The 13,210-nt window shown below is 32.9% G+C and overlaps 1 protein-coding gene across 4 annotated transcripts in view; it reads right to left on the minus strand.

The window, feature by feature from the left end:
• Positions 1–460: 460 nt before the first annotated feature.
• LOC114334888 (pancreatic triacylglycerol lipase-like) overlaps positions 461–13,210 on the minus strand; it is a 221,183-nt gene continuing 208,433 nt past the window's right edge. For all 4 annotated transcript variants that reach the window (XM_050642969.1, XM_050642966.1, XM_050642968.1 and 1 more), the window contains 3 exons: positions 11,527–11,730; positions 10,014–10,344; positions 461–2,441 (listed from right to left, as the gene is read on the minus strand). In XM_050642969.1, the coding sequence (XP_050498926.1) occupies positions 2,315–2,441; positions 10,014–10,344; positions 11,527–11,730 (662 nt within the window). In that variant the 3' untranslated portion in view covers positions 461–2,314. The remainder of the gene's footprint in view (positions 2,442–10,013; positions 10,345–11,526; positions 11,731–13,210) is intronic.

Genomic DNA, 13,210 nt, shown 5'->3' on the forward strand with positions numbered 1-13,210 from the left:
CAATAAAAAATTAATTTTTAGCAAGTCAAATAACCAAAATCGATAGAATTTGACTTGAACTTTCAGATGCAGTAAGCAGAATTGCTATTTTATTTTTTAATCAAAAGTTATTCGGGTTCAAAAATTGCACTTTTTCGATTTTATTAAAGTTCAACAGCGTTTATCTCGAAAACTATGCATCATACGAAAAAACTTGTAAGAACATTTTTTACTAAGAATCACCCAAATAATACAAAAAAATGTTTTGTTTTGCGAAAAATCGCTGTTATGTAATTCCTCAAGTTATTTGCTTATCAACAATCTTATCGACATCCGGATCAACTGTTACCAAAAAAATTCGTGTTCTACGGGTCAAAATACATAAAAAAAAACTTGGGTAAGTCCATCTGAATTAAGGAGGCCGTTGAACCCCCCTGGCGACAGGACTATATTATGGGTGATAGCAATAATTAATAATGCATTATGAATTTAACCATTTATTTTTAAATAATAAAAAACAAATATCACAATACATTTATAAAATGATAAACTAGAAGTAAAACTATATACAGGATGTTGCAGTCACATGAATGCATAAGCTTAATTCTATAATAGCTTTAACCTGAGAGCAGTCGCGCTCACTTCTGTCACGTAGATAGTCGCGCGTAGAGAAAAAATCTCACAATACAAATTTAAATACGAATTTAAAACAAATTTCTATTTTATAATATTTTTATTTACTTGTTATGTTAAAAATATTTATTTCTAATAATTTTAAGGCTAATTGGTTCTCACAAAAGCCATAAATTCCACAATAAAAAAATAAAAAAAATTCCACGCATTACTATGATCCTTCTCGAGGCACTTACCAGTGGAAAGCAGTGTTGCAAAATTTTTCATCAAGTTATCAAGGAAAAGGATAAAATGTGAGATTTTTCTCACGGCGTGACTGCTCCCGGGTTAAAAGAGCCAGGTGATTCTTTAGCATGGATTATGCAATGAAATAGACGTGATCTAGGAACCACTGTTCTTCGTTCCATAACGGCAAATTGTCAAGCATTATAATAACATTTTTGTTAAGTTGTTAAAAATACTATTCTTTGTTTTTAAACTAGGAGGAGTAGACTAAAAAGACATATTAACATCCAAGCAAGTCACTAAAAAAATCACCAAATACAAATCTTCTTTTGTGGTTGATCATGTCAGCCTTCGATGGAATCAATAAATATGATATTAATCTAAAGAGTTCTAAAAACAACTGTTTTTTATATAAAAGTGGACTAAAAATCTAAAAATAAAAGGAATAACGCAGAAAACACAAACAATTGCCGATATATCTTAATTAACCTATAAAATGCCAGTGTAGCCAGGTGCCAGTGGAGTAAACTTGCTTGAGATTGGACCAATAGTTACTTATTACAGACAAGCATTACGGGGCAGTAAATTTGAATTACTCCTCCTGGTTTAAAAACAGGGGTTTTTATAGTGTGAAATTATATATTGTTTTAAAGGGAAAGTAAAATTCAAAAGACTTATTCAAATATTCATCACAGTTTTAAAAATTGGTTAAACAGATGGCATGGTATTTAGTAACTGAATGTTTAAAATTTTTGTCACAATAAACTTGGACTCATCATATCTATATAACTTTTTGAGTTGTAGGATTAATAAAAAGAAACAGAAATCAAACATCACACTAATAAAATGATAGATATTGATGAAGAAAACTTATTACCTACAGCTTTCGTATCAAAAGGTTATCTGATATCAAATAATTCACAAGAATTTTCACAAGTGAGTTCTCTCTACAGGATCGTAAAATATTTGGGATTTAAATGGAAGAAGAGGAAAGATAATTAATGTTTATTAATAGAAGACATTAGATGAGTTAAGAGTTAAGGTCTATTGTATTCTGATACTGAATACACTAGACTGATACTGATTCTGAAACTTATAAAATTTATAAATATATTAAAAACATATTAAAATAATAAGCATCAGCTTCAATAATACTTTTTATCATTTTTATTAATTTAGGCTTCAATCACAATCTGACTTTCGCCAATTTTATAATTAAAGAGTAAAGGAATAATCAAAGTTTATACAAAATATTATTATTACTTCTTCATTTCTCCGTTAACACTTCAATTACTTCTTAAAAACGCCTTTAAACACAAAAGATCTATGACTAAACAAGATTTTATCTTATGACACAGTCTCAATCACTACGAGTTTTGTTTTTTCTTACATTTTGTGTACGTATTATTAAAAATGTTAGGCAATAAGTTTTTGATTTACGAAATCAATCAAGTTTTCTAATACACATCCATATATGCTAACTTTTTGAAAACCTGTCTATAGAACACGAATCTACAAAAATTCCTCTGCCTCGATTTGCGATATCTGCGTAGTCTTTTTTTCCTTTCGAACAAAGTCGGCTAGAAAACTGGGCATCTCGTTTCCTAAAAATAAAATAATACAATATTAAAATATCTGCGTTGAACCTACATAATGAGAATTTTTTTATTTTTCTGTAGTGTTTTTAGCTTTTAGAAATAAAGTTACGTTGTTGGTAACTTGGTAACGGTGTATAATATTCTATATTTCATTCGCAGATTTGTAACATCTTATTTTTAAGTTAAGACACAGTATTAAAACCAAAGATAAGAATAAAGGTATACCAATGCAATGTGTCTAAAACGTAGAGTTTATGACAAATGTATCTTGCCTGTAACTACGCATGGACTGGAGACCATAGCCTTTACAAAGAAAACCTTTGAGCATCTCAGTAGAACCAAAAGAGCGATGTAGAGGGCCATGCTAGGGATTAGTTTGAGAGACAGGATTCGAAATATCGACATTCGTGAAAGGACAAAGATTACTGATGTCGCAGAACGTATAGCAAGGCTCAAGTGGGAATGGATCGGGCACGCTGCCCGAGATAATCCCGAAAAATGGACACAGAGATTAACAAACTGGAGACCAAGAGAGAACAGGCGAGGAGTAGGCAGACCGCAGAGGAGGTGGGCAGATGATATCAAACAAGTCGCGGGCAAGCAGTGGATGAGAATTGCCAGTGGACGAACATAGATTAAAAACAAACAGTAGTGACACTCTCGTCGGCGCCTTTGAAGTTTTTGAAGTCTCGTTTTGTAGAGGCAGCCATCTTGTTATATGTCATCTGAGAATAACGAAAAGTTACGACCGGACTGGTCGTTCAATGAAAAATCTTTCTGGTAGGTAATCAGAATTACTAAAGGTCCTATTGTAGGGCTTAGGGTTAGAAATATTAGACGAATTAAATAGGTCAAAAAATAAATTATCAAATCTTTGAATATCAGTAGTTCCAACAGCTTCAAGAGGCAACATATTGAAACGAATATACAAGTTTAAATTAGCAGCAACTGTCCTACTACGCAGCTGAGATGCTAGTCAAACCTTCAAGATTGAACGCACTTAAAAGCAGGCAGAAGCGCAGTGAGTTCTGCGACTTTTCGCCGTAATCTGCATGCGCGGAAAAAAATGCGTGACTTCATCAAGGTCGCAGAGTGTCATTACTGTTTGTTATATATACTGGGGTTAAGATATGTCATACTGTTCTTCTTCTGCAAGTGATATCTATGTTACACAGATTCGCAAGCATGATGCTCACCCTAATTTAATTTTAATTTAATTTTACAGCAACTCTTCCAAGAGTGTTTTGAGGAGCAACCATCCTAATCTCATTATATATAAGCAAGGGAGCAGGGCCAGTGAACAGTGGAGGCATGTTGTCAAGTCTGCTAAAACCCACGAAGGGTTGTAACGCGACGGAGCAAGTAAGTAAGCAGGGCCAGTGGTACTCTTCAATCGCCTATAATTACCCATGTGGATCGTCGTAGCTCAGCGGCAATATACTGGCCTCCTAAGCCGTACGAGTTCGAATCTCGGCACCAAAAACGACCTTTTCGTTTCTAAAAATGATATGAGCCGTTCACCGTGCTTAGGAGGACACGTAAAGTGTGCGTCAAAGAATCGTATTACTTGAAGAGACTCCAAGAAGCCTGAAAGGGATATTTCCTTAACAGATACTACCATTATCATAATAAAAAAGAATCAACTAACCAGGATAGTCATAAGTGGCTCCCCTTCTGTAAATGTAGTGTCGCATTCAGACGTTGACCATCATCATGCGTACACTTTCCCGAGACCTTTCTCTATCGGCTACTGCGCGAAATTATTCTTCTACTGTGGAACGATTAATTTTAGAAAAATTGGAGTTTAAAGATAAATTGATTTTTTGCAATTTCGTATTTTTCACCATTTTTTTCAAAATATCTCAGAAAATACTGGAGATACGAAAAACATTATACAATACTAAATGATAGTTTTTTAATAACTAAAATTTCCCCGTGCATACATTTCCTTTACAGTGAATATTTAGCGAAGTATAGCTGTTTAAAACCTCTATTTACGAACAATCACCCCCTTATTCGAGCCCTTTAAACTCACCCCACTTAAAAACTAAGGGACCTTACGGATTTTAATTTACATAACCTTATAGCCTTCAAAAACCCTACAAAATCATTTTTGAAAAAACTTTTATCGCCAAAAATGAAGGAGCTACACTCTGGACCAAAATTAACCGGCCACCTTAAAAATGGGTCATTTTTGATATCTTATATCTCCTAAACCTGTAGTCCGATTTAAGTGATTTTTTCAGTATGTTATAGCCTTATTCTTTAACAATATAGCTGTAAAGATGTTGTTGCTAAACAGGTAAATTTTTATTGTATACCGGGTGTATGGATGAAACTGTGTTTTTTTCTTAAAGTTTGCATCACCCTGTGGAATATTCTAGCATCTGTAGAATACTGAAATTAAAACCTATCTATAGCCTCATACTTTCTCAACATTTTGTTTCTTGATTGATTTTTTTATGTTGAATAATAAAAAAGTTAGGTGCTTTAACAACTAGACATGTGTTTTATCAATACAGGGTGTTTTTAAAAATTTTTGGCAAAGTTTAAGGGGTAATTCTGCGTGAAAAAATAATGACAGTTTGCTTTATAAACTTATGTCCGCAAATGCTTCGTTTCTGAGATAGGGGGTGTTGAAAATTTTCTGACAAACTGACGATTTATTTATTGCTTTAAAACCGGTTGAGATATGCAAATACAATTTGGTGAGTTTTATGACGTAGTTATTGCATATTTTTGACATAAAATTAAGAATTTAATATTCACCATTGGCGCGCATACGGGTAATATGAGCCATCATAATACCCGTATGCGCGCCAATGGTGCCCACCAAATTTCATGTGCATGTCTCAACCGGTTTTAAAGTAATAAATAAACTCACCGACAAAATTACCCGCCCACCTTGTATTTCTTTTAATTTGCAGAAATTGTTAACCTTGGACCACATTTTATGAAGGATACGGTGAAAACTACCTCCGCGGAAGAGAAAAAATTATCTTTTTGAAAAAAAGTCGTTTGTTACAGCAAAAATCTAATGAATAAAATCCTAGAAGAAAATTCAAATTAACAATATTTTGAAAATCGAAGTCTAATTGAAAAAAAATTGGGTATCAATAATGGGTGTTGCCGCCTCTAGCCCTTAGGACTTCTTGAAGCCGGTTTGGCAATCCATTCATGATATCCTGGATATCAGATTGGGGGATATTGTGCCACTCCTCTACTGCAGCTGTCTTCAGCTCTTCAAATAATGCAGGGGCTGGTACTCTCGCTCTTACCCGTCTTTTGAGGTTGTCCCAGATATGCTCAATTGGGTTAAGATCGGGACTGTGTGCTGGCCATGGTAGAACTTGAATCCCGACCTCATTAAGGTACTCACGGGTAGATCTTGCTGTATGGCAACGTGCATTGTCATGCATTAGTCTGAAGTTATCACCAATGAATTGTGCAAAAGGCATAACATAGTCTTGGAGAACTTCTTGCACGTATACTTGGGCATTCACACTGCCTCTACCGAACACAACAAGATCAGTACGCGCTTCGTAAGAAATACCTCCCCAAATCATTATTGACCCTCCTCGGTAAGCCACTGTTTTGGTTATAGCGCATGGAACAAACCTTTCATTTTGACGCCTATAGACACGTTGGCGTCCATCTGGACCTGTTAGGGTTATTCTGCTCTCATCTGAGAACAGTATATGCTTCCATTCCGCTAGAGTCCAGTTAGCATATTTTTGCGCAAAATGAAGTCTAGCCCTGCGGTGCTGTGGGAGCAGTTGTGGTGCGCGAGCTGGACGGAAAGCCCCCAAGTTTATTTCTGACAGTCTTCTTCTAATCGTTTGTCTACTCACACTAACGTTTCTCACCTCAAGAAGAGACCTACGAGCTTCAGAAGCGGTACAAAAGCGATTTTTCAATACTTTGGTGACAATGAAGCGGTCATCTCGAACTGAAGTGCATCGTTGTCGGCCTTGACCTGGCCTGCGGTTGTATGATCCTGTCTCCCGAAATCGTCTAATGGCATATTGTACCGTAGTTCTGGGTACATCGAGTATAAGAGCGATATGACGTTGACTGTAACCAGCATCAACTAAAGCCACTGCCCTAGCAGCATCAGCTGGAACGAGTGGCATTTTTCAAATCACAAACAATAAAAAAGCACTAAAATTCCAACTTAACAACTCAACACACAATATTTGCTAACAATGATATAAAATTACGGGATTGTTCAAGAATTGTTGTTAACACGGAAACAGATTTTGCAACAATGTCATACAACAACTGTATGTCAAAAATCCTTCGATGACACAAATTTAGGAAACAAACTGTCACAGGTAATGTAAACCTATGGAGACCTGTAAGAAGGAGTGGAAACGCAATGCATCGTTTGTGGGCTAACTTTTCAACCTCTATTTCAACTTTCAGCAATCGCCGCTAGAGGCGCAAGTGTTCGAATAGGTGCTACAAATACATTAGCTCTTATGGACTTATTTAATATTTAACTTATTTTATTTTTGTTTTTAGCGTAATTAGACATTAATTTATTGGTGGATTGTAGCTGAATATGTTTTATGCCAAAAATAAATTATTTTAACCTTATAACATATCGACGTGTGGTAAAAAGTGTATTCTTTATATACCATTGTAGATGGAGATGTGACATCAAATTTAAATTTGTCATTACTTTAATATGTAGGACAGCTTATTTTGAAGCGGAAATATTTTGTCACATTATCTAACTGCCACATTTATATACCAATGGTATTTCAACTGCAAATTAATTTTTTAATATCTTTGTAACTGATATCAAAAAGTTTGTTAGTTGAAAAAATTGACTTAACTGTACGTAATTGTTTTTAAAAAGTTTAAAAAGTTATTTAAATAATTTGAAGTTTATTGATCAATTTTTTTTAATTATTCTTTTTATCAAAATTTAAACTGCTTTTTCTTTTGAATACTTCATTTATCTATATTCTGAAAGCTTACCTATCAGATGTTTAAATTTAGTTAATAAAAATATATGTCTATAAACTACGCAGACGATAGTCTGACTTTTATAAAATTAATGTTAATTTTTCTGAAATATTTTGTCTCAAAAAATGCATTGTTTCGACAGAAAAACTTTCAAGATCGTCCTACTATTATCACTATAATTTTCAGGTTAAAATAAAAACCAATAATAGGCACAAATTTTATTTACACCGAAGGAAATAACATACAAACGAATAGGTTTAATCCACGAACGTTATAAATAACATAAAGACAAATCTTTATAAAAAGTCTTTATTAACTTTCGTTAAGTTCCCTTTTGAATTTTTTATCGGAACGATAACTCGATATAAATCCCGGTACGAAGCAAGTTCTTTTAGTGTAAGCTTTCTTGGCACTCATATTTAAATAATATTAACCACCAAAACCAATAATCTTATATTAACTACGAATAATTAATTATTTTCGAAATTTTCACATTCACTCCAATGCAAAAGTAGCATCTATTTCTACGCCACCGCCGCCCTAGCGAGAAACCAAGCAAACAGGCAAAATTGTGTACAAAAATTTCAAGGTCGTCCTATCTCGATTCCTCTCCTCTGTGTAGGTCTCCATATGTAAACCAAACAATAATAAAGGTGGTGGGGTTAATTTTGCTGGTGAGTTAAATCGTCTGTATTGATGAAAAACATGGCTATACTACATTCGCTCTCGCGAGATTTTTTTTAACACATTCGGAATAGGAAACATACAACACAAAAATTCCTACCTCACACTATTAACTGCTAAAATCAACTGAAATCAACTTTAATCTTTCATTAAAAAAGAAGAATTATTAGAAATAGTGGGAGTGTCTACTAATCTCATAAAATTTTGTGAAGTTTATTTCTACAAAATATTTTTATTTTGTACAATAAATAATTTTCGCATTTGTTATTAATACATTATAATGGTGCAAATAAATAATTATTGATTGGCGTAAGGTTTATGTTATTTTTATGTCTGTTTACTATTAATAATATTGGATATGAGCAGGTGCGTTGGTTTTGTAGTAATTTACAGTCACTTCTGACAACTGAACTTTTCAAAAAAGAAATTACTAACGTCAGTGTCAAAGTAAATCTCGATAGAGCGAATTCAGTTTAGTTGTTAAACTACCTAACTTTTTGATTAGCCAACATAAGCGAATGAATAAAAAAACAGAATGTTGAGAAAACATGAGGCTATAGTCAGGTTTTAATTTCAGTATTTTATAAACGCTAGAATTTTCCACAGGGTGATGCAAACTTTAAGAAAAAAACACAGTTTAATTCGTACACCCGGTATACAATGAAAATTTACCTGTTTAGCAACAGTATTATTATAACGCTATTTTCAAGGAATAAGGCTATACCATACTAAAATAATCACTTAAATCGAACAACAGGTTTACGAGATATAAGACATCAAAAATGACCCATTTTGAAGGTGGCCGGTTAATTTTGGTCCAGAGTGTATGTTTATAAAAAAAAATTTTTTTTTCGAAAAATTCGAATAACCCGCTTAGGCGTGTAATAATAGAGCATTTTAAATGTATATAATACCACAGAACCGGCTTTTCGGCAGTAATACGTTATATGTTCCACTTTCTCCATTCAAATCGAAATAAATGTTTTTTACGCAATTCTACTTTTTTGTATAGAGCTATTAAATTACTTATAAAAATTGCAAAGTTTTTAAGGATGCTTTTTAAGGGTTGAAGTATTATGATATTATATCCTAAACCATAAAACGATCATTATTTAACCAATCAAAACCAAATTTTACCCATATTAAGGTTTACAATGTTTTTATATAATTTTTGACAATAAGGGGTAATTTACACTCCTAAAAATAATCAAAGCCTTTAAGCATGATATAGAATATGAAGTACAGGGTGAGATGATCCTAATTCCAAATTTTTATGCAAATCGATGCAAGCCGAAATCATTCTTTAGGATAAATAATTTTTTTATATATAGCTCCAACAAGGGTGGTTTTAAGGGTTCAAATATTATGATATTCAATCCTGAAGCATAAAACAACTAGTATTTAACTAATACAAACCAAATGTTGACCATATTAAAGTTTAAAATGTTATTTTATAATTTTTCACAATTAGAGGTAGTTTTCACCCTTAAAAAACCAAAAGCGTACAACGACTCAATATAGAAAATGAACTAGAGGGTGAAATGAGCCTAATCGAAAATATTTGTACAAATCGATGCTGGACGAAAAAATTGCGAGGTTTTGCCATTTTTTTTCAGCTTCATTTTCTGAGATATAAAGACAAAGAGAAACAGTGTAGCCGGTAGTTGCTTTGGTAAATAAATATGTTTTTTATTTGGCAACAGCGCTTTCCTCTTAAACTTGACGGTAGCGAAAACACTAACATATGGGGAAAAATTTGTTGAATTTGTTTGCCGTCAAGTTTGTACCGGTGGGTTATGATGTCATTAAATCTATGACGTGCATTCCTAATTGTTTGACTTTTATTTTAACGCAGTTCAATTTATTTTAATTACAAACTTTTATTACGGTATCTTTATTACCACTGATGTTCAAACTTACCCTCTACCTGGCATCTCCATTTCTTCTACCAGAACATTCCTTACATATAAATGATCATTACACCAAAATAGACATAATGTTCTAGGTTCTAGAACATTCATGTCATATTCCCAACTAAGTTCGACTTTTCTAACATTGCCGCCTAGATCGACAGGATGGGATATAACAGTGGTATATGTAGCTCCATGTTCCAGTTTCATATCACCAGATGGTGTCAATTCTGCGTGTATTACACCCGATGGGCTGTAAATAGATGCTTTTAGGTGGCCTTGCACCCAATTTTCTGCAAATGGAGGATGTGCCAATTCTGTGCTAATTCGATACATGCGATCTGAAGCAAAATAATTTCAATTGAAACAAAATCTAATTTTGATTAGTTATATCTGATATACAGGGTGTTTCATTAATAATGGGAAATATTTTAATTGTATATTCCTGGGCTCAAAATATTAGAGTTTAATCCAAATCACCTAGTCCAAAAATGTTTATAAGGGAGCTAGAGATGAGCTAGAGCTCTTTGAAGATGGCGTCTTGTAATTAGTTTTTTTTTATACATCCCGAACGCTTCTATTTAGAAAAAGGAAAACTGGTACGTCTATTTATTTTGCAGAGATAAATCGAGTCCATAAATTGCGAATTTCTAGTACCGGTCATAGGCGTCCCTTTTGGATAGGGATCCAGTTTTGAAACTGGATTATTAAATTGTGAGGTATTCTAGTATTAACAGGTAGGTACTCTTGCTTTAATTCGGTAGGATACCCCGTTTAAAAAAAAATTTCATTTTTTTTATTTGAAAAAACAGTGTATTTTACCGACTTGAAGCAATAGTAACTTTAGTACTAGATTACCTCATAATTTAATAATCTAGAGTCAAAAATGCTTATAAATTAAAGACAAGATATAATGCGATAAAATAACCGTTGACCTACCCAAAACCGACCAAAACAAAAAAGAAAATCATCTCTGGAAAATAAATAAACGTATCAATTTTCGTTTTTAAACAGTGTTTTTTTTTAAATGTTTTTTCAAGTTCTAAAAACGAAAAATTTTCAAATCAATATTCTAGAAAACGGTACCTTATAATACTAGTATACCTTACAATTTAATAATCCAGTGTCAAAAATAGGTACTTCATAAGTTAAGACAAAAAAGTTATGCGATAAAATAACCGTTTCCCTACCCAAAACGAACACCTAGGAGCGGTACCTACTAGAAGTTCGCAATTTATGAAATCGATTTATCTCTGGAATATAAATAGGCGTACCAGTTTTCGTTTTTTAAAATAGGATCGTTATGGAGGTATCTAAAAAAACTAAAGACGCCATCTTCAAAGAGCTGTAGCTCTCTTAGGTTAGGAAGCATTTTCGGACTACGTGATTTGGGTTACACCTTAATATTTTAAGCCCAGAAATCTACAGTTAAAATATTTCCATTTATTTATGACACCCTGTACTTACAGTACTTATACAATATAGCAAGTAATGGTAAGAGAATAAAAGTAAATATTACTTACGACAATATGGATATTCCTTGCCCGTTGTTAAAAAGTACTTTGATCCTACCATTTCCTGCAATTTTGACTGGGGTTGTATTTCATTATTATCTAATAATCCCGGAGTGCTATCAGCGTGATATCCCATAATAGCACATCCTGAACCAGGTTTACAAGTAAAGCATCTTCCTTCTTTGAACTGTCCGTACGTTTTGCATTGATGCCCTATAAAATAAATAATAAATTCAAAATATTTCTTGGAATCAGATTAACCTTTTTACCATTTTCAAATATATTAATTCAACCTCCGACAAAGTTTTCAAAAACTACGTAAGGATTTTTTGGATACAAAAAGTGGGATAGGTCTCTTTATATCGGTACCTATTTAAACATTTGACGTAGGTAAGTTAAACTTTGTAAAATTTTAAGATTTGGTTGCTTATGAGATATTTTATTGTAGCATAGCTCTGAAGATGTTTGTAAAATTAATAAATATTACATACTTCAAAAATACTTTCCTTTTCCCAGTCATTAATTTAAGGATGTTAAGAAAATCGTCCAAAAGAAAATTCTTGAAATTTTAATAGGAAAAGATCAGGTACCTAGCTACCAACTTACTGAACGTAATAATAGTTTTTAGTCCAGAAAGCCACTGCGCAAAAATATTCCGATTCGAATTTTTTGCACAATCTTACTCAAAAAGGTCCCCTTTTTAACAAATTTGCATGTTGCCAGGACCAAAAGTGGGTCAAAATTTTTGAAACGTTTTTTTCTTGTTTTTTTCCTAAAATTATTTTTTTTTCATGGAAAAAAGTTTTTTTAGGTTTTTTGAATCATTCCAAACAGAAAAGGTCTTTAGTGACATTTCTCTAAAGTTGATAGTTTTTGACATACAAGCGATTAAAAATTGAAAAATTGCGAAATCGGCCATTTTTAACCCTCAAAAACTATGTGAAAAACTGAAAATTTGAATGTTGCCAAGGTAGGTAGATATTCTTTAAACATCGATTGATGAAATCCCGAAGAGTTTTTTGCAATACAATATTCAAAACTCCTTTGTTTTTTAATTGCCAATCAAGCGTGTGCGACACTATTTTATACCGACAGTATGGTGCAAATGAAAGGAATAAATTAGTTATTTCGTAAACCGGCGCGGCGAATTTAAGGAAAAATCCCGAAACAGGTCGATTTTTATTTTTAAGTTATGATATTCTGGCATATATGGTACACTAATGACGTCATCCATCTGGGCGTGATGACACAATCGATGATTTTTTTAAATGAGAATAGGGGTCGTGTGCTAGCTCATTTGAAAGTTTCTTCAATTATCTATTCAGTAATATAAACATTTATATAATTATTTATACAGGGTGTCCTTCTACTTCTTTTTTGTCTAATAATTTAATTTAATAAAAATTTTTTGGATACCCTGTATAAATAATTATGTAAATGTTTATATTACTGCATAGAGAATTGAAGAAACTTTCAAATGAGCTAGCAAACGACCCTATTTTTATTTAAAAAAATCATCGAAAACGTCATCAAGCCCAGATGAATGACGTCACTATTATACCATATATTCCACAATATCATAACTTAAAAATAAAAATCGACCTGTTTCGGGATTTTTCCTTAAAGTCGCCGGTTTACGAAATAACGAATTTATTCCTTTCATTTGTCGGTATAAAATAGTGTCGCGCACGCT

The sequence above is a fragment of the Diabrotica virgifera genome, chromosome 2, assembly GCF_917563875.1.
Source record: "Diabrotica virgifera virgifera chromosome 2, PGI_DIABVI_V3a".
Lineage (NCBI taxonomy): Eukaryota > Metazoa > Arthropoda > Insecta > Coleoptera > Chrysomelidae > Diabrotica > Diabrotica virgifera.